A 23,973-nucleotide genomic window follows, 5' to 3' on the forward strand; every position below is an offset into this window, starting at 1 on the left:
AGAGGTAAAGAAGTGAGTAAAGCCCTCTTATTTGCACTAGTATGACTGAAAGTGTCAAAGCCAACTACTTGCTTAGGCAGTATTGCATTAGTAGTAGACTGATGAAGAGTTGGTTTCAAACTTGGACAAATGATCTTTTACAATATATCACTTAAAATGGGACAAAAATAAACACTGATGTTAAAAACATTTATTTTGGAAACAGTCATGTCCTAGTTTTTGCATACTTAATGGGCTGCTACTGTTCAAACCTTTAAGAATGTGTTTAGACTAGATGCAAACTTGCTTCCTGTCTATACATATCATCTGACAGTAAAGTAATAAGAGTGTTTGAATGTAGATATCCTGACCTTGTTTTCCAGCTACAATTTTAAAATGCTACTTTGACTCAGGGCACGATATAAGTGAGTCATGAGCAGAAGGCTCTTTATTTAGTTGACTTTTGGGACAACATAATAAGAAAATAATATGAGGGTGTTATCAAACAGTATGTAGGCCTCCTAACACCTCTGCACTATGAATAATAATTGCCCAGAACAGGTATATTAGTATACTGTAAAAAGTTCATTTTCTCACTGCTTTGCTATTAGTTGCTACCCTTTAGTTTTGCAAGGAGAGCGTATACTAAACATTCATATCATTAATATGTCTGAGCACTGAGCTGTTTGGCATTACTATCAGTAGAGAGGATATAGATTAAAAGTGTTAGACTTTGTTATATTTAGTGATAGCTTTCACCACACCTTTCTCATGAAGACTTAATGTAGCAACACCGAATTTGGTAGGGACGCACTCAGAACTAGTAAATAATTACACACATTATTATGTTATTTGCTTGGCCAAGCGTGACCTTAGCTGGGGCCCAGGCTCTAGTTAACAGGCTGACTAGCAGGACGTGGTCCACGGTGGAAATAATAAGGGAAAGGAGCGGAATTAATTGGGTTTGATTAAGAACACTTTTCAAAGGGACACCATTTTCCCCTCTTGACATAATTGGGGATCACTCAGAGGGTGGGGGGGATTTGAAGGCTGGCGCCAGTTGCTCGTCTTCGTCCCAGTGTTCACTTTTAGGAAAAGGACATGTCACTCAAACAGCAACCCCTTCTTCACCTTACAGACACACATGTGCATAGCATACACCCACACACATTAATGACTTAATTTTTCATTGCATTGACTAACATTCACTAACTAATAACTAATTTTAGCCTTAACCATAACTGATAAATGCCCAACTGACCATAACGCTGACCTGTAGAAACCATATTAGCAAGTGCTAATTGTAACTGAGGGGAAACCAAACTGGCAACATAAGGTTTGTCTTCAATATAGACAATCAACCGGCTTTACTGCCTTCATCTATAACAGTATTTTCCAGAATCGGGGTTTCAAAATGAGGAACTGTATAGCTTGTTTGCAAAAAAAAATGTATATCGTTCTAAACCATACTAACTGGAAAGTAATTGTTGTGTTCAGTTTGCATCCAGTTTATTACAGTGGAATGGGTTAGTATAGAAATGACCACGTGTATGTTCAGTATGTTCCACACATATTTGTACTTAATCGTTGCCAATATTGGATAAGTACTGTACTTCTTTTAATCCTCAGGCACAACAAGCAAGTGACACATTGGTTTGTGCACATAAGAACACCTCTCTCCAACCAGAGTTGCTTGCATTTCAGTACTGGTGTGAGTGTCGGCCTGTGTGGTCTGGTGCTTCGTCTCCTGAGGTGTTGGAGCTATCTGGCTTTATCTCTACTCTCATCCTGTATACAAAATGTGTCTGCATCAACATCTCATTCATTTTACAAAAAAGCAGTAAGATCAAATAGGAGACTCTTACCTTGTTCCATTATACTTGCTGGGACTGACAGGATGGGAAGGCAACAAAAATGTGTTTGTGGCCGACTTGACCGCCTGTCATCAGTAGATGTGATCTGTCCATACTGTTAAAAGTTGTTTCAGGTCCTGTGTGTACAGAACAGACATGGAGAGTTATTTAGACTGCTAAATAATTTTACACAGTAAGTTTTTTTCATGTTGTTTTCGGGATCAATTTTTGAACCACAATGGTGAGCAGGAGTAAAGACTTTTGTGAAAGTTAATGAATAGTCTGGATTGGATACTTTATATACACATAAATTGAACTATGAGTACTTACAACTACTAATGCTTGGAATATCTGTAATTTATAAGAGATGTACACTAGTATCATTTACCTGTAGCCCTACTTGATTGGTGAGAGCGCTGCCATGTCTATCAGATTCCTCCAGAATTTCACTGTCAAGCGTTTTATGTCAGAGGGGGAAAGAACTAAAGAGGAATTTACCAGGTTATGATATTACTGGTATGAGTAGACTTAACGACAGCATTTAGACTTTGTGATCAGTTATTTAATTAAAATGTAATTTAATTGCAACATTTGAGAGGCCATTCACAAAACCTGGCCAACATACTGACTGGCACACTGAATTAGATGCAAGAATGGTACAATGAAAACCTTATCACTTTGTACAACTTTAATGATTTGTCAACTAGTAGACAGTCCACTCTAAATGTTAAATCATACCCTTTGTTTAATAGTAAATCTTAACAATGCAATGTAACAATATAATTAATAACATATCTTAAATAGACCTCTTTACAGGTATCTGACGTGATTTTTTTAAAATGTTCCCTTTAAGCAGTATTACACATAAACAATGACATGCAGCTATCCCTCATGCGATGTCGCAAAGCAGGGCGACACCACGCAAGATCCAGTGGTCTGGTGCCTGGGTGGTAGGCAACACCACTGCTGTGATGTAATTCAAGTCTGTGCGCCTTGGTTTCTTGTAAATGGGGCAGACATAAAGCTTAGGATCCACAGGGGCGGTGGAGTTGATGGCAAACATGTGGATGACAGGCAGGGGTGTGAACAGCACTTTGGGTGAGGACTCGATGAGATGAATGTTCTTCCTGTCCCAGCCGGCACCGTCCAGGTACAGACCATAAACATAAACTCCCTCCTGTTGAGGAAAGGCAGTCAGTGAAAAGTGTATTTCCTAAAAGAATAAACATTACTTGTTTGTGAAAAATGTCCGCCTAAATTTATCAAGACTATAAGTGTTAGCTGAATTTGAGATTTATGTATTATTATAAGCTGGTGTTCTGCTAATATTTGCATGCTTTCTGACTCACCGTAGGGGCAGCTGTTATCTCCTCTCTTGCCTGCTTCAGTACTTTGTTGTGCAGGGTGACTGTGTCCAGAGCCCAGCCTTTGTTTGCCCTTGTTACTTCTTGTCTCATAGCTGTTAGAAAACCTGCAATCATCAGCCAGGACAAAGATAGTTATAAATTGATATCAGTATTGTAATATGATATCAATTCAACCTCAGCTGATGTTGACATTTGCTTGGGGTCTTCATTTTAGGTCATCTTACTACCGACAAACTCAATATGCATCAATCAGTCGGTATGAATCTGTTAGAATTCATTTATTTTCCTTTAAGCATAAAACCACAGTGACTTAAGATGAGCATTTATACAACTAGTCTAGTCTTTAATCTGTTTATTGGTGGAAGACAATTTTAAAAATTGCCTTATTCTACGAAAGCTTGGTACTCACCCTGTGGGTTGAAGAAACCTGTCATCCAAAAGGTTTTGGGCCTTCCTTCAAACACCCAGCAGTGGAACTGTTTGTTTCTCTCCAGAAGCTCAGTGAACCAAAAGCCAAGTGTGGATGACTCCCAAGAGATTTTCCTCCACAGGTTTGGCACACGGGCATCAAAAATATTGTCCAGGGCATCACGGAGGTTCTGGGAGTAAAGTACAGATCAGTAGTTTCACAGCACTTTGAACCCTCACAAAAAAACCTTTTTTTGAAAGATAGTTTGATGACCGTATATTCAGGAATACAAATAATTTTTGCACTTTGTTTTGTATTATATTCAAAATAAAATGTTTCAGTATTATAATATGCACATATTCAGTGAATATTAATTGTCAAAACATGTTAGAACTGAATTACAAACATGTACTGAAGTTAGTATTTTAAGAAACTAATGGTGAAGCGTGGGTGTTTTAGAGTGATCAAAGGGATGACTCAGTGATCTGACCTCACTCATTATGATAGTGCCATCAATTGCCAGCTTCAGGTCAGTCAGACTAGTGCGCACTACACCGATGATCCTTTGCATTCGATCCACTTCCTGACGTAGGAAGATGTTCATTGGGTTCAGAGCACCCATCTTCAACAGTCGTGCTCTGACCTTAATCCATCAAAGTTGCATAGTTTAGTTTTTAGATTATAGTCAGTGCAAAGGTTGGTGACTAAAACTCTATAGACCAAACAAACGGACCTCATGTGGCACATAATTAGGGGGCAGTTTGTCCAACATATCCTCTGCCATGCTGTAAACAATGGACTCCCGAGTCGCTCCTGACCCCCCTCCACTTTCTTTGGGCTGGATATTTGTGATTGTATCGAGCACTTCAGCAGATGTGTTCGTCTGGTATCTGGTCAACATTGAACACCAAGCACAATGTGTGATTTTAGCAATATCATACATTATAAACAGTACTTGAGAGATTAAGCATAATGTCAGCTTACGTGATGTCAGCATTAGGATGCAGCCCCAACGCTTGGGGTGAATCTATTGTAGGCAAGCTCTGGATATATTCCATATACTCCTCTACTGTCTTACACACTGGAATTTTGTAGCCCGTGTAGAAGCAAAATGATGGATCAAACATCTTTTTACTAAACCACACCTGCAATTAAAAATGTTAAACAGTTAAATAAAATACTGGATCAAAGAGAAATAATTGTCCTTTTAAAAATATGTTTTTAGTATTTTGGTATTATCCAGTACATTCAGTTGTCAATGGTGCTGTTGAATTGCATTGCTTTATATTATATTGTATTGTTTCCTATATGTAATCTACAAGAAATTCCAGATTAGGAAAAAATTAGATTATTACTCGAGCAAAACACTTCAGTAGGCGTTTGTCATAGTCATCTGTGACCCTTCCTCCATACTGAACTTCGGCTAGCATGTAACGCACAGTTACCCATGAGACATCCTGTGAGGAAAAAGCAAAAGGTGGTAAGTGAGGAAAGATGATAAGAAATTCTTAAAAATTAGACCTCTGAATCCTCACCTTCTTGGGACCACAATCATCCAGGTGTCTCTCAACAAATTCAACACTTGCAGTGAAATCAGCAGAGTTGAATTCATAAGGTATGTTCCAACCCAATGGTCCAAATTTGCGCCGTTCCTCAAAAAGGAAGCAATAAAACAATTTATCACATATTGAATCAAGCCACTGAGCATGAGTTAACACTAAAGAAAAAGACTTTGTGATTATGAAGACCTGTCTTCTCTCGCTGTCTTAGAGAGAACAAACTGAAACTGTTGTTCAATCATGGATGAAGTGTGAACCTGAAGTGTGTGAACAGTAAAGCGCACTTTGCCTTTTTAAAACATTAATGGCTCAAATCATGATAGGCTATCAGAAGGATTTCATCATCATAACAAGTGATGAACACCAGAGAAATATATCAGATAATCATACAAAACATTCTGGGCAAGATTTATTGAGAAAATGGTGTTGCATTTATAATGTTAGTGACTTGTGAGTTCCACCAAGTTTAGCCACACCTTGGTCAGAATTATAATAAAATGGCAGATAATACAACACACATTATATTATATATAGTAGAAATAGGATTTAGGAAGTTAATTTGTATACAATTGGTTAAATTGTATACAATTGCTTAAATCCTATATATATAATTAAAAAAAATCAAATGAATTCTTTTGATCCTTCTGTGCTTCTAGTTTGAACTCTGCCAAGGTCTAAATATTTTGTCACTGGCTCCTCTAAATAAAGCTCCCTTTCCTCATCAGTGATCATTACCTGCACAGCAGTGTGGAGAAAGGCCACACTGTACAGCAAAGGCTTCCACGTGGGCAGGTTGCTGACTTCCAACTGGATCTGTGAAATTCCTGCAAATGTTCGTTTTAAGCCAGCACGCACACCTTGGGGTGGATCGTTGGTAAACTTGATAGATGACTGGAGGTGAAGAGGTGAAAAATGTTTGCTTGAAGCTTGTTCATGTACTGTACATGTTTATAAATTCATCACAGTATTTATAGAGGTTAGGTGTCACCTGTAGGAGTGTGATGGAGAATAGATTGTGTGGTTCCGTGGTAATCCACACCCTGAAAGTATCATGCATGGTCTCTGCTGTAGAGATTGTTTCTAGCAGTTCATCCATAAACTCCAGACCCAGGTGGCAATTCTGCAGAAGGACCCAGCCTCCCTATGTATATCCGGACACAGATCCCACAGATCAGGTCAAGTAGTCAGCCATCAATGTAATACTTGATCAACTCAGAATACACACTTGTGCCATTGACATCTGAACGAGCTTCCTTGCATGCACCTCCTGCCCTTGCCCCATGGATATAGCTCTGCATTCTGTAAGACACAACAATATAGTGAGAACATGACACAAAGTAAGCAATCGTCACGGTTAAGATGAGACACTTAAAACAATGGAATATTAATACAGGAGTAATGCTCACCAAGTTCAAGTTTCTTTGCAAGTCCTTCAATTTGTTCAGTGGGATCTGAGCCCATGGAAAGGAAGCAAATTAGTGGGGTGCGAGGGTCACTCTCCTCCCATGTGCTGTGAAGGTTCAAAATGACCGGCTCCGCAAACTTCATGCCCATGGATTCTCCCACATACTTTCTGGCCTGAGACAAGGTACGATCAGGACACCAAGACCTGTAAAAAAATGGATTGTAGGATGATTGAATGAAATGTTATATTGTGTATTTGAACACATGCAGTAAGCAATGTGACTGGCAGCAGGGCTCAACCTTATTAGCAAAAGTTTGTTGAAGACATCAAGGGCGTTGTATCCATCTGGGATGACACATTCCTCTGGAGCATCAGCATTTAGCCATGCTTTCCAGGCCTTTCCATTTTGAGACACCTACAAAATATGTAAATAGCAACACTTTTTAAAGACACATTTATGAATAAATCAGATGAAGATATGATATAATCCATAGAGCTTTAGCTCACCTGGTTTATAATGTTAGAGAACTGTTGCAATTTGCTGAGTTCCACCAAGTTAAGCCATACCATATCAAGGATCCAACTGAATGGCTTTGAGGGACATGTCTTCAGGTCAAGAGCTGCGCCACCTATATGTATATATAAGATGTCAACATGTTAAAATACACCATAGAAAAAGGTAGATTAACTTTTCTTGTTAGTGATGATCATCTTACCTTTGATAAGAATCTGAAATTTGTTATGCTCTATTCTGTTATTCTGTAAGTCAATCTTGAGGGCCAGCAAAAGGGTGAAGATGAACTTATGGTTTTCATACAAGCCTCTAACTGTGTATCTGAACACTTCATAAGTCAGATGTTCAATGATGTTTGCAATTCGCTTCTGAGTTTTTGAGGACTTCTCAGACCTGTGAAAACATATTCATGATAATAGCAATAGTAAACACAGGAAAGATTTAATGTACGAACAGTGTGCAACAAGGATATCCTCCTCCAAGGCCATTATTTGGTAAAAATGAAGGTTGTGTTTAAATTGTCATCTTTTTTGGTTTAGTTTAAATTTTTAGGCAGGTTTCACAAGGTACAGTGTATTCAAAAAGTATTCAGACCCCTTCACTTTTTCACATTTGGTATATTGCAGCCTTATGCTAAAATTGTTTACATTCATTTTACCCCACATCTACACTCAATAACCCATAATTACAAAGCAAAAACAGATTTTTTTGCAAATGTATTAAAAAGGAAAAACTGAAATATCACATTGACGTAAGTATTCAGGCCCTTTGCTTTGACACTTGACATTTAGTTCAGGTGTCTTCCATTTCTCTAGATCATCTTTGAGATGTTTCTACACCTTAATTGGAGTCCACCTGTGATAAATTAAATTGATTGGACATGATTTGGAAAGGCACACACCTATCTATATTAAGGTCTCACATCTGACAATGCATATCAGAGCTCAGAGACAGGATTGTGTCGAGGCACAGCTCGGTGGAAGGCTACAAAAAAAATTCTGCTACATTGACAGTTCCCAAGAGCACAGCGGCCTCCATAATTCTTAAATGGAGGAAGTTTGGAACAACCAGGACTCTTCCTAGAGCTGGCTGCCCGGCCAAACTGAGCATTTGGGGGAGAAGGGCAAGAGACGTGACCAAGAACCTGATGGTCACTCTGTCTGAGCTCCAGAGATCCTCTGTGGGGATGGGAGAAACTTCCAGAAAGTCAACCCTCACTGCAACACTCCACTGGCTTTAGGGCAGAGTGGCCAGACAGAAGCCTTGCCGTGGTGAAAGACACAGGAAAGCCTGCTTGGAGTTTGCAAAAAAGCACCTGAAGGACTCTCAGACTGTGAGAAATAAGGGGTGCTTTTCAGGGGTCTGGGGCAGGGACTGGGAGACTAGTCAGGGTTGAGGGAAAGCTGAGTGGAAGTACAGAGATATCCCTAAAGGTGCAATATGTAAAAATTTGTCACCTGTCGAATTCATACTCCACACTTGGGGGCAACATATCCCCCAAGGGCAAACTGGATGCTACAGTGACTCAGTATCACCTCTTGAGGTACAAAGTGGTATTACGAGACAGGACAGGCAGGGGTTATTCTTACCCTTTAATGAAAACCTGGACCTCAGACTGGGCCAAAGGTTCACCTTCCAACAGGACAATGACCCTAAGCACACAGCCAAAACAATGCAGGAGTGGCTTAGGGTCAACTCTGTGAATGTCACTGTGGGGCCCCGTCAGAGCCCTGAGTTGAACCCAATCAAACATCTCTGGAGAGACCTGAAAATGGCTGTCCACCGATGGTCCCCATCCAACCTGACAGAGCTTAAGAGGATCTGCAGAGAAGAATGGCCGAAAATCCCCAAATCCATGTGTGCGAAGCTTGTCGCGTCTATCCAAGAAGACTCGGGGCTGTAATCGCTGACAAAGGTGCTTCAACTAAGTACTGAGTAAAGGGTCTGAATACTTATGTCAATGTGATATTTCAGTTTTTCCTTTTTAGTAAATTTGCAAACATTTCTAAAAAAGTGAAGGTGTCTGAATACTTTCTAAATGAACTGTAGTTACTGAGTAACGTAGTATGACATGTAGGGTCATAGTAGAAATGCTGTTCCATGCTCAAACAAGCAACAAGATTATTCAAAAATATTTCTTAAACTGGTTTAAATTAGATCATACCTTGCTAGTGACAGGTCGAAGATTTTGAGGAACTGACCCAGTGAGGTCTGGTACATGACATTGACCATGCTCATCTCTGTGATGAGGAAGTAAAGGATGCTACCTCGGGAGGCAACAGGTCGATATTCTGCTTGAGCTACATTAATCTTCAACTCTGCATCTGCTGCAACACTGAGCTTTGCACTAACTTCAGCAGCAGTTTGCTTAGTGACACTCAAAATGCCAATCATGGAGTCATCATCAACCAAGGAACCTTAAATTACACAAACAGAAACACTTTTTAGTTTTCAAAAATATATTATGACATCACAGGTTTCCAAGAAACTGGCATGAACCTACAACAATGACTGATGTACCTTTTGTGCTGCTAAGTTTGTACAGCAGGTTGTCCTCCAACTCCTGCATCTTTCTCTTATTGGCAGTCACATCCTCAATTAGCTTAAGTCTCTCTGCCTCTAGTTCCTGTAAAAAGCATTAAAATAACTCACAACTTATCAGTGGATCTAAAAGCCGCATGCAGCCTCAGACAGATCAATATTACATGCTTAATACCATAATAACACGGTGATAGAAGAGAGGACATTTACGTGATCGAGCCAGTCAAACCCAAACCGACACACTGTTGGTGTTTTAACCATTCAACCAACCATTATGTAATATTATTTTGAATTGATAGACCCATGTGAGAAAAATCTGTTATGTACAATCCAAAAAATAGACACTGACATGTTTCTCTGTGAGGATGACTCGACCAAGTAGCTGGTTTTCCAGGCCCTTCATGTTTACAGTGAAATCAATGATGGATGTCTTCGCACTGACTTCTGGCGAGTATGCTGGATTAGGCAGTTTGGTAGTTATATAGAGCTGGAATCCATCCATCACATTCACCTCCTTGTCTCCCACTTTAACCTACACAAGAAAACTCCAAGAATTTAAAAGAGGACATATTTTACAATTGTATCATCAATTACAAGCTGATATTACATTTGATTACCTTGAAACTCCTCCCAGATTTAATGAAGTTTTTCTCAAGGACATTGTCAAGTGCAGGGTCCAACTCCTCAGCTACATCTTCAATAAGCAGTGGGCGTCCCAAAGAAAGACAGTCTTCCAAATGAGTGCGAAAGAACTTGTGGTTGAGTGATGTGACCTGAAAGCGAGATGACACATTTCTTCCATTTTATGCGTTACTGTACCAACAGCTAATTTGGGGGGGGAATGGCACAACTCAATTGCATTTCACTTAGGTGTTGTACTTGGAGTGCATTGGCCTTTTCTTTTTCCTTAATCCAAGCCTTTCCTTGAGTCTGGGGATCAATGAGGAGGGGATATCTTGTTGCTTTTGTTACAATGATACCGTTCTGCACTGATAAGTCATCTCCTGGCAGTCCTTGAAGGTTCCACTCACTTATCTTAAACAGATAAACAGAGGTGTGAATATGTTTCATCACATGAATACAATCTTGTGCAGCTACTGTAGAAGTGAGGTTTTTTTTCGGCAAGTTTGTGTTGTTCTTACAGTGGGAGGGTCCACTAGGGCAGAAATTAGATTAAGATTTTCTGTGAAAGGGATTTTATGGCTTCTTAGTTCTGCCTCCCAGATGTCCTTCAACAACATATCACGGAAATTTTGGTTGAATGGCCCACAGTAAGAAAGGAAGCCAGTGAGCTGTAGCACATCACCCACAAGTCTGCCAAGGATAACAGAGGCAAATGACATCATTTAAAGTTCAGTTTTAAAGTTTCAGACATTCAGGATAAATACAATACAAATAAATACAAAAAATTGTAGATCTCTCCTGAAAAAGCCAAACCTAATGATAATAATAATAAATGTCCCCAACATTGTATGGGTTCCAGAAATATTATTTTTCAACAACTAGATTCTCTTTCCTTTGTAACCTACCTGTTGATCTGTGATTTAAATTCTTTGCTTTGCTCAATCCAGCGCACTTTTTCTCCGCTAAGTCCATCAATAAGTGCAGATGCAGCCTGCATTTTATTCCTACACATCTCAGCATCATCCAGCAAGTCCTGAAAAAAACATGATCTATTAGGTGACTCCAAATTTCAATTTCTAGCTTAAAGTAAATGTAATGTTTTACAAGGTTGAACCACACCTGTTTCTCTTTCATAGCAGCATCACATTTGGCCTTAACTTTGTCAAACTCGGCTTGCTTCTCAGCCAGCTGAGCCTGAGCACCGTTTAGCTCATTATTAGCCACTCTTAGCCTGCTTTCCTGAACCGCCAGGTTAGCCTAGTCACAGATAAAGGACACTGATGTTCACAAAACTTAGAGTACAGCATAGAAAAGATTTTTATAATTATCATATCATTTGTAACATATAATGCAAGGTATAAAATTGATTATGATCTTAAAGCTATAATTTCTATCCTAAAAACTATAAAATGGGTGAAATCACACTCAAATATGCTTAAAATTCTCATCAGTTTTTGTTTCCTTTCATAACATACTAGATTGCAGAACTAAAATAACTGAAAATGTGTCACTGTATATGTGTTGAGTATTATTACATTATGTACATCAGCAAATAAAACCTATAGCTTAAGATGTGGATATCATTTATCCTTAAATACAGCACTACCTATGCCACATCTGCATCGCATAAATGATGAAGGTGAATTTTACCTTTAGTGGTAGCACCTCTTTGTTTATGCCAAAGAATGTGGCCATAGCACAGGTCCATGCAAGCAGACCAGCTACATTACCACACACTTTCTTTGCATTTTCCATTGTGTAATCCTCCATGTCAAAGTAGACCTGCAGAAGTTCTACAGTTTCCTCATTTATTTTGTCCTTTGGGAACTGCTGGAGGGAGGTCATGAAACCAGCACCACTCATGAGCTATAGAGTAGACAAAGACAGACGGACAAAGGGGAGCCATGAGTAACTTCACAAAGTTGAATATTATGTGGTATTATTATTATTATTTACACTATGGAACATGCAAACTGGACCATACACACAGAAAACATTAATTTAGGTTCACATAAAGCACTTACAATGTGCAGGTTGTGAGGTGTAACTATAGAAATTTAATAAAAAAGGATATTTGCTACCTTCAGTGCTTCTGACCATGATGGTTTAAGACATTGCCTTTCCGGATCAATAGAGATAGAGTCTAACTTCTTTTGGAATAAAAGCAGGCAACAGTCCATAATCCTCATGATCAGATGTGGAGGCTTTGCCAGTTTTCTCACAGTGGCAACGTCAGCAGGCTTGATGGTCTGTAGAATTTCAAAGTATATCAAGTCCTATACTACACACATAGTGTAAATACAAATATGCTCAACGCAAAAAGTCACATAAATCTCACATTCAGTGCAGCTTTAGCCTCTTCTAAAGCTGGTTTTGCAGCCTCCAGTTTTTCTTCTGCAATAGCTTTCTCTACTCCAATTTCGTCCACAATTTTCTGGGCTTTATCCTTCACAATCTGGACTTCATTCTTGACAATGGTAGCAGCCTCTGCACTGACTGTCACCTCTGCCACCACCTTTGTGATTGCAACAAGAAATGTCTCACGTAATACTAGGTATCATATAAATGTCCGTAAACTGTTGACCTGTTATCCAGTTTTCCAGTTAACAAGTTGTTTTTCTTTTTTTTTTTTTTTACAAAACCTGGGACAGATATTTACTATTACTATAATATATACTTCAGATATATTATTTTCTATAATTAAAAATATTTAATGGAAAAGCTAATACTCCCTTTACCCAATTAATGAACTTACTCTATATAAGATGTGTCATACTTGCCACAACCTTTGTTTGTTTTTTTTATGTCCCTTTTTCAGATTTTAGAGAAGTTGCACATGATCTATCCATTATCTATAACTGTGCATCTTTTACAGGGTCATGGGAAGATGTAGTCTATATTATTATTTACCTTGTCAGCTTTGACAGATGCTATAGCCAGCTCTTTTTCCTTGATTTCAAGGTCCTTTGATAGTTGAGCCACAGACTTACTAGCCTCCATCAGTTTGTCCAATCCTGGAAATCAGTAACATCTTATAAAATCCTTTCCCTAAGTAGACCTTGCAAAGCTGTCCCAAAAAATCATCTTCATAGTATATCTTAGCTTTGCTGCTGAACTTCCTTACCGACATTCATACGCTCTGCAAGTGTGTTGATGTAGTTATGTTTTTCAGCATACAGTGTTTTGTAACCGTTTATAAAAGAGAGGTAGGATTTAGGGGTGACATGAGTTCTTCTTCGGAACCTGAAAGATAAAACAGCATACAACTTTAAGTTGTATATCTGGATATAAATAAATACAATGTTACAATGTCAATATAGATATGCTCTGTGTTTTATACCTTTCAAAGTAGCTTTCACAAGTGTTGGACACTTTGTCATGATATGTACCCATGGTGGTCACCACGGCAGCTTTCACATTAGCAGAGCAAACCATGGGAAACTCTGACAAGAAATAGTTGGACACAGCCACCAGAGCCTCATTGGGCCAAGGGGTGAACCAGTCCATTGTGCACCCAGATATCAACCCTGGAAATTTCAGAGATCGGGAGCGAAACTTCTGTCCCACCTGTCAAGGACAGTAGAAAAGGCTCTACAGTGTGCAAATGTAAAAAATTATTTGGACGCTCTGGTGTGAGTGACTCTAGATTATGACACCTGGATTGGCAATGTATACAGATGACAGTTGCTTTTGCTGGTTAAGATGACAAACGTTGGGGACAGCAGGTCATATCAGCTGTCGCTAATTAACATTGATTGTGTAAATAACTTGATGACAGAACATAATGAAACTTAGCTAATGTTGGGTTTGTGTGCTCTCTGCAGCTGGTGTCTATACTCAGCCAAAGATTATTTGTGTTTTTGTGGTTCCCGCAAATACTCTTCTTTAGTGAAATAGTTAAAATGGTCTAGTTGATCACATCATGTCAATTTCAGGTGTTGCATTCTCTCAGTTAGAATTTCATTCATGCAGTATCATATCAACAATTAAGCAGCTTAACAATTAGTAGACATTCAGTATTTGTAGAGAGTTGCTGGTGAAAAAAAGGTGTGCCAAAGTCAATAGGTTACTGTTATTTCAATGTACTGCATACATATATAATCAACATTTAATGTCTTCTGTTGCTATGAACATTCATCTCACTATGTATACTGAGCGCCTTCAGCACAAAAATGCCTTTTGTGATGAATTTAGTTCTATTTTCTCTCATTTTCAAGTTGTAGTTGCAGGTTGTGAACATTAATAAGGCTGCCAATCAAAACTGTTTCTGTCCTCTCAGCTTACAGATTTTAGGTGAATCTTTTGAGTTGTAGTTATTTCTAACTTTAGTTTCTTCAAAAGTTGAACACCAAACCTAAATGGATTTGAATTGATTCAGATTTGACAAGTAGCTTCAGTACTGAAGTCAGATTTAGTAAGCAGATTCGATACTGGATTCAAACCTCAAACATGATTGCAATGCCTCAAAAGAATAAGCAGTCTCTAAGTAGTTTAAAAAAAGGATGCATTAATGAAGCACAATGCATTCCTGTCCTTTGTTAGGTCTCAACTACATCCTGTATTTCAGATTAAATCTCCAGTATACTGTGAAATACAGAGAGAACTGGCGGTGATAGGCTTAATCAACATTGTGTGAACTCGTTTGGCAAGAGCTTGAATGTAAAGGATGTTTATTTATATGTAAAAGTTCTGCACTGCAGGTTTTAAAAAAAGAAATGCGTTAGAGATGCATTCCCTGAGAATTACAGTGCCCCTAAATCTTTGTCTGTACCCCTTTTTTCAACTCAGGGGCACAACTGCCACTGAAAATAAAAGTAAGTGTGGAGCCATTATAGATACAATGTAATCTAACCAAAAACATTCATTTATACAGGAGTAGCTTCGTAAGTGCATGTGTAATATAGCAGTTCTACTTTGCTTCTTTTAAGCATGCAATGCAACAGAACAAATACTGAAATAATAATGAAATTACTGCAGCTGACAATTTAAACAAAAAGATCCAAAATAAATGTACAAAGATACAGTTTTTAAGCACCTGATCTATGGGTTACTGGCTTCTCATAATGGATGTACTGAGTTTTAACCTACCGGTGAGAAACACAGAACTACATGCAGATTCTTTCTGGACCGTGATATGAAGTAGTCATAAAGGTTGTCAAACGTTGGTGGAACACGAGGTAACTCCTTTTTCATCACAGAGATCAGGTTCTGGGTGATCTCTTGGATCTCATCTTTTGCAAAAAGGTTGGAGACCTGCGCACAGTTAATTCACAGTGAAGTCATTAGGACCAGCCAAAGCATTACTTTGAGATCTATTAGATTTATAGTAAATATTATAAGTTTGATCATTTATTAGGCAATGGCTGCTTTTAAATTTTTCTTATCGGCTTAACAAAATTTGGATTTAACTTGTAATTATTCAGTAAACTTAAATTGTTAATTTTATTTTTTACCTTTTTTTCATAATCATAATATAATCATAACATGGTTTATTGTTTCAATGATATAAATAGGAAAGTCCTCAACTACATTGTCTAAATATAGACCAAGCTTGTTTGGGTGATCATGAATTGGGGGTTCACAGACATCAGTGCTTTTTACCCTCAAAGTGAAGTCCTCACCTCTCCAGAAGAAAGAACATTGTTGAGGTACTCAAGGAAGGCCTCATCTTTGATTTCATTGTCAGTAAAGATGAAGGTAATGCCTTTGCCTTCAGCCCCAGCTGTTTTATACAACACTTTCAGGTCATCCATGAAATTACTTATGTTGTATGTTCTGATGGAAAGACAAACACAGCAGTGTAAGAAACAAGTATCCCTCAAAGTGTGAATGCAGCAAAACAATAAGGATCAATAAGAAAACACAATTTTGGAAAACTGGATCTAAAATACAAACAAGGTTTCATGGAATACTTATTCAATTGCTTCTTGACAAACATTTTACAATATTGCATTTCTACAAACATTTTAAAACAAAATACATGACTAACTATTATTGAATTTTCATTTTATTTATCACCTCATCTTGTTGCTGCATAGCGTCCCTCTACCAAGTTTCCTCACTAATGCTGAGAACAGTTTTTTATTTTTTCTCTTTTTACCTTGTCAATGTGATCTGGAAGATGTTGTATCCAGCTATGTATGAGGCCAGGCGAGTCAGGCTCTGTTTCCCTGATCCTCCCACTCCCACAAGCAGGGCATTTCCATTGTCCGTTCGAATGATACGTGAGATCTATAGGGAGGCAAATGTCAAATAAATCAGAATTATCTGTAGCCTTCACTACAGGATATGTATCTGTTAGATTGGCTTCTAAGCTGACCTTGACAAGATGAGTCATGGCATCTGTGAAGAAAACTAAATCTAGGCTGGAGCCTCTGATGACCTCGTTGTGCTGGGTCTGATACATCATTAGCTTTTCTGATAAGAACTCAAAATTTGGCACCTGGAAGAATGTTACTTTGCTCAGATGATGGTGACATAATCAGTACAAATATCATTAAATGGCCTAAATACCAAGGTCATACCAATTCATAAATTTTGGGGGCATCAAAACAGGCATCATCATCCTCTTCTCCAGTGGGCTCAGGGGCATCTCGCAGGAAGTCGACAAAGTATGGCTCAGGATGAAGTTCCGGTACAAGGTCGGGGTCAACATGCTCTTGGATCACACGAGATACATTCTTCTCAAACCACTCTCTGTCCTCAGAGCAAATAAACCTATAGAAAAATACATTTCGGTTTGCCTTCTTGCCATTTTGTTGTATTTAAAAGGGGATTTGCTGTATGTAAGAACTTCACCATACCTATCAGCAATCACCCTCGTACATTCACTCTTGAAAAGAGCCAGGAGAGTGGGGATATCATCACACTCATCAGCCTTGACATTTAGCATTCCTTGCCAGATCCTGGACAAGTCTCTCAAATTGAAGATGTAGTGGAACTTGGATGGTGTGGGAAGCATTTTTGCCTTTAATGTGAAATCATACAATCAAATCATGTCTTCATTAATAAATCTATCACTTAAATCAATTTCACATTATTTTTCAAGTGATTACCTTTGTCCATTGCCATAAAATCCTCCCAGCAGACACAAGACACTTCACCATATCTGATATCTCAGGCTTGAAATTCCTGCAAGTATCGAAATATCCACAGCCAATTATACCTGTAGAAAGAGAGCATGAGAAAATAATCGAAGTGTTTCATTCAAACTGATATATAGTAAGCAGAAAAAAATGTCATTTTAGGGACAAGTACCAAAGATCTTATCAATGGAGGTGTTAGATGGCAGAGTACAATTGAAGACAGTAAACTGTCTCTTCAGTCTTTGTGGGATGTCGTTTCTCCCACCACCAGGATGAATCATGGCAGCCAGTATCTGTACATCCACAATAGTGGTGAAGTCTCCTGGTTTGTCCAAATTATACATGCCACTCATTTCCATCATCTGCCGGACTATCTCATTGGTAATCTGTTGGACAGTCACATACAGTAGTTACTCTAACTGAATTGACTGAACATGAAATAGTAAATATATAACAAAACCTGCTATATAAGCACCTGATCTCCCCATTCATTGACAATAGGCATGTTTACATCATCAATGAAGACAGTCATCCTGCGTCCCCCTGGGGGCCCATAGGTACTGCCAATTCGTTTCTCAATGTAACTCTCCACTGTTCGCTGTAATGAAAAATAAACATTGCTTTTGCAAACAAAACCCTATTTTAAAACTTTACAACGACAACCATACAGAACATGAGAAATATTCTACCTGAAACATCATGGGCTCTGTCGCAGAAGAGAAGTTCAGAGACTTGGAAAGGTCTGTTTCAGGATCATACTTTTTTGTGTGGCTTTTTATCATCACTGTCTTGGCTGTCCCTTGTTCACCAATAAGCAATACAGCCTATACAAATAAAATATATCAAATCTTTCACAGATATACCCTAAACAAAAATAAGTAACTACTTTTTAAATGAAAAACACATCTATTAAAAAGGGACAAGATCACCTTGCGTTGTTTGGCAATGGTTTCCAACAAGAAAGATGTTCTTGTGTTATCCACATTTGGCACAAGGATGGAGGCATAGTCTGGCACATGGTCTGTTGGATAGACATACTCCCCCACATGGTGATTCCAATGACACCACTCACCTGAAACAGAAATTACCATACATACAGTTGTTATATCTCACTTAAAAACTAGATAAAAAAGAGGTGGCATTAAATGTATGAAATGGATGTACCATTTGAGTTGACCATGTATTCAAACATAGTCTCTCCTGGTTGTGTTTGAGGCACATAAATGTTGCTGTCATGTGCTCTGATATAAGCCTCCAGTTTATCACGATCCTCCAACTCCAAAAGGGCTCCCAGACTCCACATTAGACAGAAGACAAAGAGGCACTCTAGGTGTTTGCTACCAACTAAGCCCCCTGTCTCCTTGGTTGGGATGAGGCCCTCCAGCAGATTCACAGACTAAGGGTAGATCATAATCAGATTATTCCATGTTTCCAGAAAAAAAGTTTAGAGCATTATCCAATTCCTGTCCAACATAGAAATTTCTTCTTGGTACATACCTGCATTATGTAGTTGCACTCCAAAAGCTCCATTTTGGGTTTAAGGTTCTGCTTCATAAACAAGTAAGCATCCTCAAATATCTTGTCATATAAATCCATAATGCTGCTTGCTTCTTCTGCATTGCGCTTGTTAGCCCATCCCTAAAACATAAAGCCTGTATTCAACCTAAGCACTCAATTGTAAGAGAAGCATTGTTTCTATCTACAAAGACTCTCTCCGCTGATGACTGATGACTGATGGATGACTGATGACAACTGTACCTGCAGTATGGGCCTCCAGCTGAGAGCTGAAGAGCTCATGAAGACCATACCCACCCGGGATACAGTAGCAGGGGAGGCATTATCCATGTTGTGCACCTCAAACACCAGCTTGCATGATGGAGACATCGTGATGCGATCACCATTAGCCAGAGTCAGTGTTTTGTTATCATCCAGCACAGAGTTGAGGTTCTCAATCCATATGGCATCCACAGGACCATCCAGCACAATCCATATGAACTCTCCTGCAGGGAATCCATCATAAGCCATTAAAATTCAATTATTAAATTCTAAAACTCTCTCTTCTACACTTCACTCGGCTGGGTAGCTTTGGCTCAGGAGCAAGTGCAATTCATCCACCACTAGCAGGGTTGGAGGTTCAATCCTCAGCGTCTCATATCTACATGTTAAAGTGTCCTTGAGCAAGACCCTGAACCTGAAGACACTGAAATGGCTCTAGATGGTCAGACCAGCACTACATACCTAGTGTGTGTAGGTGGGTGTGTGTGAATCAGAGGTAAACTGTAAAGCTCTTTAAGTTCAAGCAATAATTAATTAAATAATACAATGAGTAGTGTAAAAAAATATATGACATAAATTCAGACATATTATTTAAATGTGCACTAAACCTTGTGTCACAAACCTTTCTTGGCTTTTAGCGTCCTCCTCCACAGAGTGGAAAAAATACCATCTGTCCAATCATTGGTGGCTGCATCTAGGCGGCCGAACATCTGCGGTGCAGTGATGGCCTTTGGGTTCATGCGCAACTCTCTGTGTGGGGTTCCACATTCAGTCATAGCTCGCATGAGGATGTTGATGACTGTGGTCTTCCCAGCTCCACTTGGGCCCAGAGTCATCAGGCCGTGGCGTACACGTGAAGCCTCATAAAGCTGGTGGTAACAGTAACATAACAGTTAGAGTGGTATTTTCCAAATTATAACTTGGTAAAACACAAGACAACAACAGGAGTAAAACGTGTGGATGAACAGGTAATGAGGTACCTGGACTAACTTAAGGTTCCATGGGGGGTGGTTGACAATACCAGCAAGCTCAACTTGATGAGCTACAGCAGCTTGAAGTTCAACATATGTGCTCCCATCCAGCTGGATACCAGGGAAAAGGTCATTGATCAGACTAAGAAAGAGAGGCTCATCCTCATCCACCTGAAACAAATAAAAAGATCCACATACAGTGTCTGTCTACGCAGTAAAATATAAAATATATTATCCCTGTTTGTCAGTAGAGTTCCTCTCATACCAGTTTAGAAAGATTCATGTCACGCAGCACTCTCATGACAGTGCTGGACTCTGAGTCATCGGGTCGGGCTCTCTTACTGGCCCCTAGTGTTCTCAATACAGATAGGATGTTCCTTAGGCCAAAGTCATAGTGGACCTGGTAAAGAGTAGAGGTTGTGTCAATAATCATTCACTTTATGAATTAGGCACTGGCCATAAGCTTCTCACCTGTTTTGTGAGTTGTTCTTCACACAGTTTATAAAGGACAAAAAATTTCTGAGCCAAGATAACATTTTCATTGAATCCACAACTGGCCAGTTTGACTCTCATGATGATCTGCCAAAAACAACAGTGGGGAAGTGATTGTCAGTTATGACTACAGCTAAAAGGAAGCAATTTACTCTTGAACAATACTAGCTTCGACCTACCTGCCGGTCTGGCACCATCATAGACACTGTCCTGAATTGCACTTTTAAGTTTTCAGGAAGTTCTTGACGACCTGCATATCCAGGGTTCTAGGATGGAATGACAACATGTTGGAATATATTTGATGTTCTCTACCCTTCTTTGAAATGTTTATTATAAGATTTATAAGATTTGTTCATTCTACCATAGTGATAAACAGGCCGAACTCTGGATTCAGGTCCACACAGTCTCCATCGGTAAAGATGAAAGTGCTTTTAAGCTTCTTGCGTGCTTGCAAGACAATGTAGATCTGCTGAGCAGCGACAGAAAGCACTGGCAGGTCAATTCTGTTGAACTCATCAAAGCAGCCCCAGGACCCTGATTGTGCAAGGCCTGAAACAAACAAACAAACAAACAAACAAAAAAATAGACAAAACTACAACATATGATACCTAAAATAGTACACCACACTGCTAGATGAATAATTTTATTGCTTGGGATACCTTTGTATATCCTGCCAAGTCCTCTGAAGTCCATCTGGTCTGAGCAGTTGAAGACCACCACATACTTGCCAAGGCAGCGACCCATGTCCTTAGTGGTTTCAGTCTTTCCAGTGCCGGCTGGCCCTGCAGGGGCTCCTCCCATGCTCATGCCCAGAGCTTGTGCTAGTGTGATGTAACACCTGCAGACAGAAAAGCAATTCTCTGACTGAACTTAGAAATTAAACCCTATATGAAAAGTAAATTCAATTATAAAAGGCATACTATGCATGGATTTGTCCGTTGCTGTTTGTAAACACAACATTCAGAGTTGTCCCCTCCTCCCCCAAGCGAGCTGAGAGCACGAGCGTGAGAGAGAGGAAGAGAGAAAGAAAAGCAATGGTCAAGTACTAGAGAGTGAATGGCAGTAATGAGAAAAACAGTGAATCAGATAAATAAAATGTTATTTTCTGATTGTTTCACAGTGGTTCCCTTGTAAAGGTTGACGCCCAGAAACATCCCGAACACAGCAAAATAATAAGAAAATACAGGCAGGGGGATCATCATAAGTGATGATTGAGAGGGATTATTTTTGTATGAGTCTTTACACTTTAAGGAAAATCCTGCATAGTATGCCTTTAAGTAATTTATATTCCTCTTTTCTTGCCTGTCAGTCAGAGGGGTGATGACCAAACGGTCGGTACAGCCTAGGAACTCATTCTGATAAATGAAGTCGACATTAGTAATGGACACAATGACCTTATCCAGGTCTTCTTTGAAGTAAAATCTGCTCTGCTTTAGCCATTCAAAGTCAGTGACAGACTTGATTCGCTTTTTTACCTGAGGAGAAAGTAGGACATCAATCTGAATGTGTTACACAAATAACCATTAGTCTATAATATCAAAAGATCCATGATAGAAGTAAGATTTTTCAAAGAACCTACTAGGTCATTAAATATATCACTTTGGTGCACATGGATTGTGACAAGCGTCTCATACTTGACTCTGTCAAACTTGCTCAGGTCATAGGTTGTTTGTTTAATGAGAACGCTGAGCAGATTTAAGAATTTCTTTTTGGTAAGAGGCATGATCTCCCTGTCATCTTCAGCATTTTGTAGAGCCTCTTCTGAATCTCTTGTCCAAAGCATTTGGATTCCCAGCAAGCCCACCTAAGAGAGTAAGAGCAAAACAATGCATTTAAAGGTGAACTGCCTGTATATAGCCTGAGCGTATTGGCTAATATACATTAATTGCAATTCTATCATGTACAGTACCAGTCAAAAGTTTGGACACACTTTCTCATTCAAGGGAATAGGAAGGTGTGTCCAAACTTCTGACTGGAACTGTACCAAAAAAACCCCCTCTCTTTTCATATTTCAACACTACAAGGTTATTGATCTTTGTTATTTTTACAAACTTTTGACACAAAGTACATCCAAGAATATAAAAAGTATCATCACAGAGAAAGGTAAATTGGTGAAAATAAAGTCATGATTAAATTTGTAGTTATTTCATGCTGAGGCCATCATTCCGGACAGTTTGATCTGAAATTTTCTTTTCTTTCTAAAATGTGCAATGATGATATTCTAAGCTTATAGAGTACAGTGTTTCAAACCTCTGTTGTGGAAGCATCTACAGGGAGTTGTGGTAAGAGGGTGGACAGTTCTTGTCATAGTTCATAGCAAAGGAGCATATCTATTATAATAATACAGTGTACAAGCCTACTGTTGACCTAAAATCTAATACAAAGGTATTTGGGTATTTAGTCTTTTTTCTTTTCTGGCACACACTCGCCATACTGACCTGTGCTTGGAACTTGTCGAGGAAAGAGAGAAGATCAAAGTCTTCATCATTGATCTCTAGATCTGAAGATTTAATAACGGAGTGCAATGAAGCCTGCTGTTGCAACAACAGCACTCCGAGCCAGAGCTCCACTGGTCCCTGTGCCATGACAGGACTGTCCAGCTAGAACCACAAACACACATTTACTATTTTATTCTATACTGTGAACAGTGCTGGAGAGCAAGTACATTAAGTTAAAAAAAAAAAAGATTAATACAAAAAATCAACAATTCAACATCCTTATTCTTCACAATTTTACATTTTATACATAAGTACCTTTTGCTATCAATTCTTGCATAATTTTACTTAACTAAAATTTATCACTCTATTTATGTTCCTAGTTATGGAAATATAGAAACCAGTTTAAAAATGCAGCGAAACAATACAACTACTCACACACAAACCCATGCAGATGCATGTACATAAGACACAGTTGCACTCAGTGTCAAACAGACACACAGTTCACACACAATTCCACATTACAGTTATGATCTGTAAATACAATTAACATTACATACCGGTAGTTTCTCTCCTTCTTGTGACATAACAGCCATAATCTTGTCATATTCTGTCGTGTGAAACTCTGCTTCATTGACATTGTCAAACACTCCAAGGAGATGTGACTAAAGAAATAAATTGCACCTAAAATTAGTTTTACAATTTTTTTTCATCACAAATTCAAGCAATCAATAAGTCAATATAAATGACAGTTAAGTAAATTTACAGGAAATGCAATACAAGAAAAGCTAAAACTCCTTTTTTCACAATGTTAAGAAATCCTTTAAAAATTCCCCAAATTACATCCCACATTTTCTTGCTTGGCCCATGGTCGTTCTACTCCAAATTACACTGAAATCTCTTGACATGTATTCAAGATATTATGATAACTACTAGATGTATAAATGGGAATGAAAACATAAC

General features: G+C 38.8%; 1 protein-coding gene across 3 annotated transcripts in view; it reads right to left on the bottom strand.

The window, feature by feature from the left end:
• Nucleotides 1-2,505: 2,505 nt before the first annotated feature.
• The window catches only part of LOC122993184 (dynein axonemal heavy chain 8-like), a 41,288-nt gene continuing 19,820 nt past the window's right edge, over nucleotides 2,506-23,973 (bottom strand). For all 3 annotated transcript variants that reach the window (XM_044367125.1, XM_044367124.1, XM_044367123.1), the window contains exons 40-93: nucleotides 23,571-23,675; nucleotides 23,014-23,175; nucleotides 22,155-22,379; nucleotides 21,878-22,050; nucleotides 21,235-21,413; nucleotides 20,937-21,124; nucleotides 20,755-20,841; nucleotides 20,555-20,662; nucleotides 20,349-20,483; nucleotides 20,093-20,254; nucleotides 19,735-19,981; nucleotides 19,095-19,336; nucleotides 18,834-18,974; nucleotides 18,501-18,732; nucleotides 18,266-18,408; nucleotides 18,026-18,160; nucleotides 17,812-17,934; nucleotides 17,509-17,722; nucleotides 17,307-17,416; nucleotides 17,055-17,218; nucleotides 16,776-16,968; nucleotides 16,571-16,693; nucleotides 16,352-16,482; nucleotides 15,873-16,026; nucleotides 15,340-15,504; nucleotides 13,592-13,818; nucleotides 13,376-13,494; nucleotides 13,162-13,265; nucleotides 12,590-12,766; nucleotides 12,333-12,500; nucleotides 11,902-12,117; nucleotides 11,371-11,508; nucleotides 11,157-11,284; nucleotides 10,770-10,941; nucleotides 10,507-10,662; nucleotides 10,245-10,400; nucleotides 9,977-10,159; nucleotides 9,607-9,712; nucleotides 9,251-9,503; nucleotides 7,289-7,479; nucleotides 7,080-7,201; nucleotides 6,872-6,987; nucleotides 6,574-6,776; nucleotides 6,393-6,466; nucleotides 6,156-6,308; nucleotides 5,903-6,058; nucleotides 5,144-5,260; nucleotides 4,964-5,065; nucleotides 4,593-4,753; nucleotides 4,342-4,498; nucleotides 4,099-4,251; nucleotides 3,609-3,798; nucleotides 3,182-3,303; nucleotides 2,506-3,009 (exon numbers count right to left, since the gene is read on the bottom strand). In XM_044367125.1, coding sequence (XP_044223060.1) covers nucleotides 2,722-3,009; nucleotides 3,182-3,303; nucleotides 3,609-3,798; nucleotides 4,099-4,251; nucleotides 4,342-4,498; nucleotides 4,593-4,753; nucleotides 4,964-5,065; nucleotides 5,144-5,260; nucleotides 5,903-6,058; nucleotides 6,156-6,308; nucleotides 6,393-6,466; nucleotides 6,574-6,776; nucleotides 6,872-6,987; nucleotides 7,080-7,201; nucleotides 7,289-7,479; nucleotides 9,251-9,503; nucleotides 9,607-9,712; nucleotides 9,977-10,159; nucleotides 10,245-10,400; nucleotides 10,507-10,662; nucleotides 10,770-10,941; nucleotides 11,157-11,284; nucleotides 11,371-11,508; nucleotides 11,902-12,117; nucleotides 12,333-12,500; nucleotides 12,590-12,766; nucleotides 13,162-13,265; nucleotides 13,376-13,494; nucleotides 13,592-13,818; nucleotides 15,340-15,504; nucleotides 15,873-16,026; nucleotides 16,352-16,482; nucleotides 16,571-16,693; nucleotides 16,776-16,968; nucleotides 17,055-17,218; nucleotides 17,307-17,416; nucleotides 17,509-17,722; nucleotides 17,812-17,934; nucleotides 18,026-18,160; nucleotides 18,266-18,408; nucleotides 18,501-18,732; nucleotides 18,834-18,974; nucleotides 19,095-19,336; nucleotides 19,735-19,981; nucleotides 20,093-20,254; nucleotides 20,349-20,483; nucleotides 20,555-20,662; nucleotides 20,755-20,841; nucleotides 20,937-21,124; nucleotides 21,235-21,413; nucleotides 21,878-22,050; nucleotides 22,155-22,379; nucleotides 23,014-23,175; nucleotides 23,571-23,675 — 8,649 coding nt within the window. In that variant the 3' untranslated portion in view covers nucleotides 2,506-2,721. The remainder of the gene's footprint in view (nucleotides 3,010-3,181; nucleotides 3,304-3,608; nucleotides 3,799-4,098; nucleotides 4,252-4,341; nucleotides 4,499-4,592; nucleotides 4,754-4,963; nucleotides 5,066-5,143; nucleotides 5,261-5,902; nucleotides 6,059-6,155; nucleotides 6,309-6,392; nucleotides 6,467-6,573; nucleotides 6,777-6,871; nucleotides 6,988-7,079; nucleotides 7,202-7,288; nucleotides 7,480-9,250; nucleotides 9,504-9,606; nucleotides 9,713-9,976; nucleotides 10,160-10,244; nucleotides 10,401-10,506; nucleotides 10,663-10,769; nucleotides 10,942-11,156; nucleotides 11,285-11,370; nucleotides 11,509-11,901; nucleotides 12,118-12,332; nucleotides 12,501-12,589; nucleotides 12,767-13,161; nucleotides 13,266-13,375; nucleotides 13,495-13,591; nucleotides 13,819-15,339; nucleotides 15,505-15,872; nucleotides 16,027-16,351; nucleotides 16,483-16,570; nucleotides 16,694-16,775; nucleotides 16,969-17,054; nucleotides 17,219-17,306; nucleotides 17,417-17,508; nucleotides 17,723-17,811; nucleotides 17,935-18,025; nucleotides 18,161-18,265; nucleotides 18,409-18,500; nucleotides 18,733-18,833; nucleotides 18,975-19,094; nucleotides 19,337-19,734; nucleotides 19,982-20,092; nucleotides 20,255-20,348; nucleotides 20,484-20,554; nucleotides 20,663-20,754; nucleotides 20,842-20,936; nucleotides 21,125-21,234; nucleotides 21,414-21,877; nucleotides 22,051-22,154; nucleotides 22,380-23,013; nucleotides 23,176-23,570; nucleotides 23,676-23,973) is intronic.

Source organism: Thunnus albacares, chromosome 12 (genome assembly GCF_914725855.1).
Source record: "Thunnus albacares chromosome 12, fThuAlb1.1, whole genome shotgun sequence".
Taxonomy (NCBI): Eukaryota; Metazoa; Chordata; class Actinopteri; order Scombriformes; family Scombridae; genus Thunnus; species Thunnus albacares.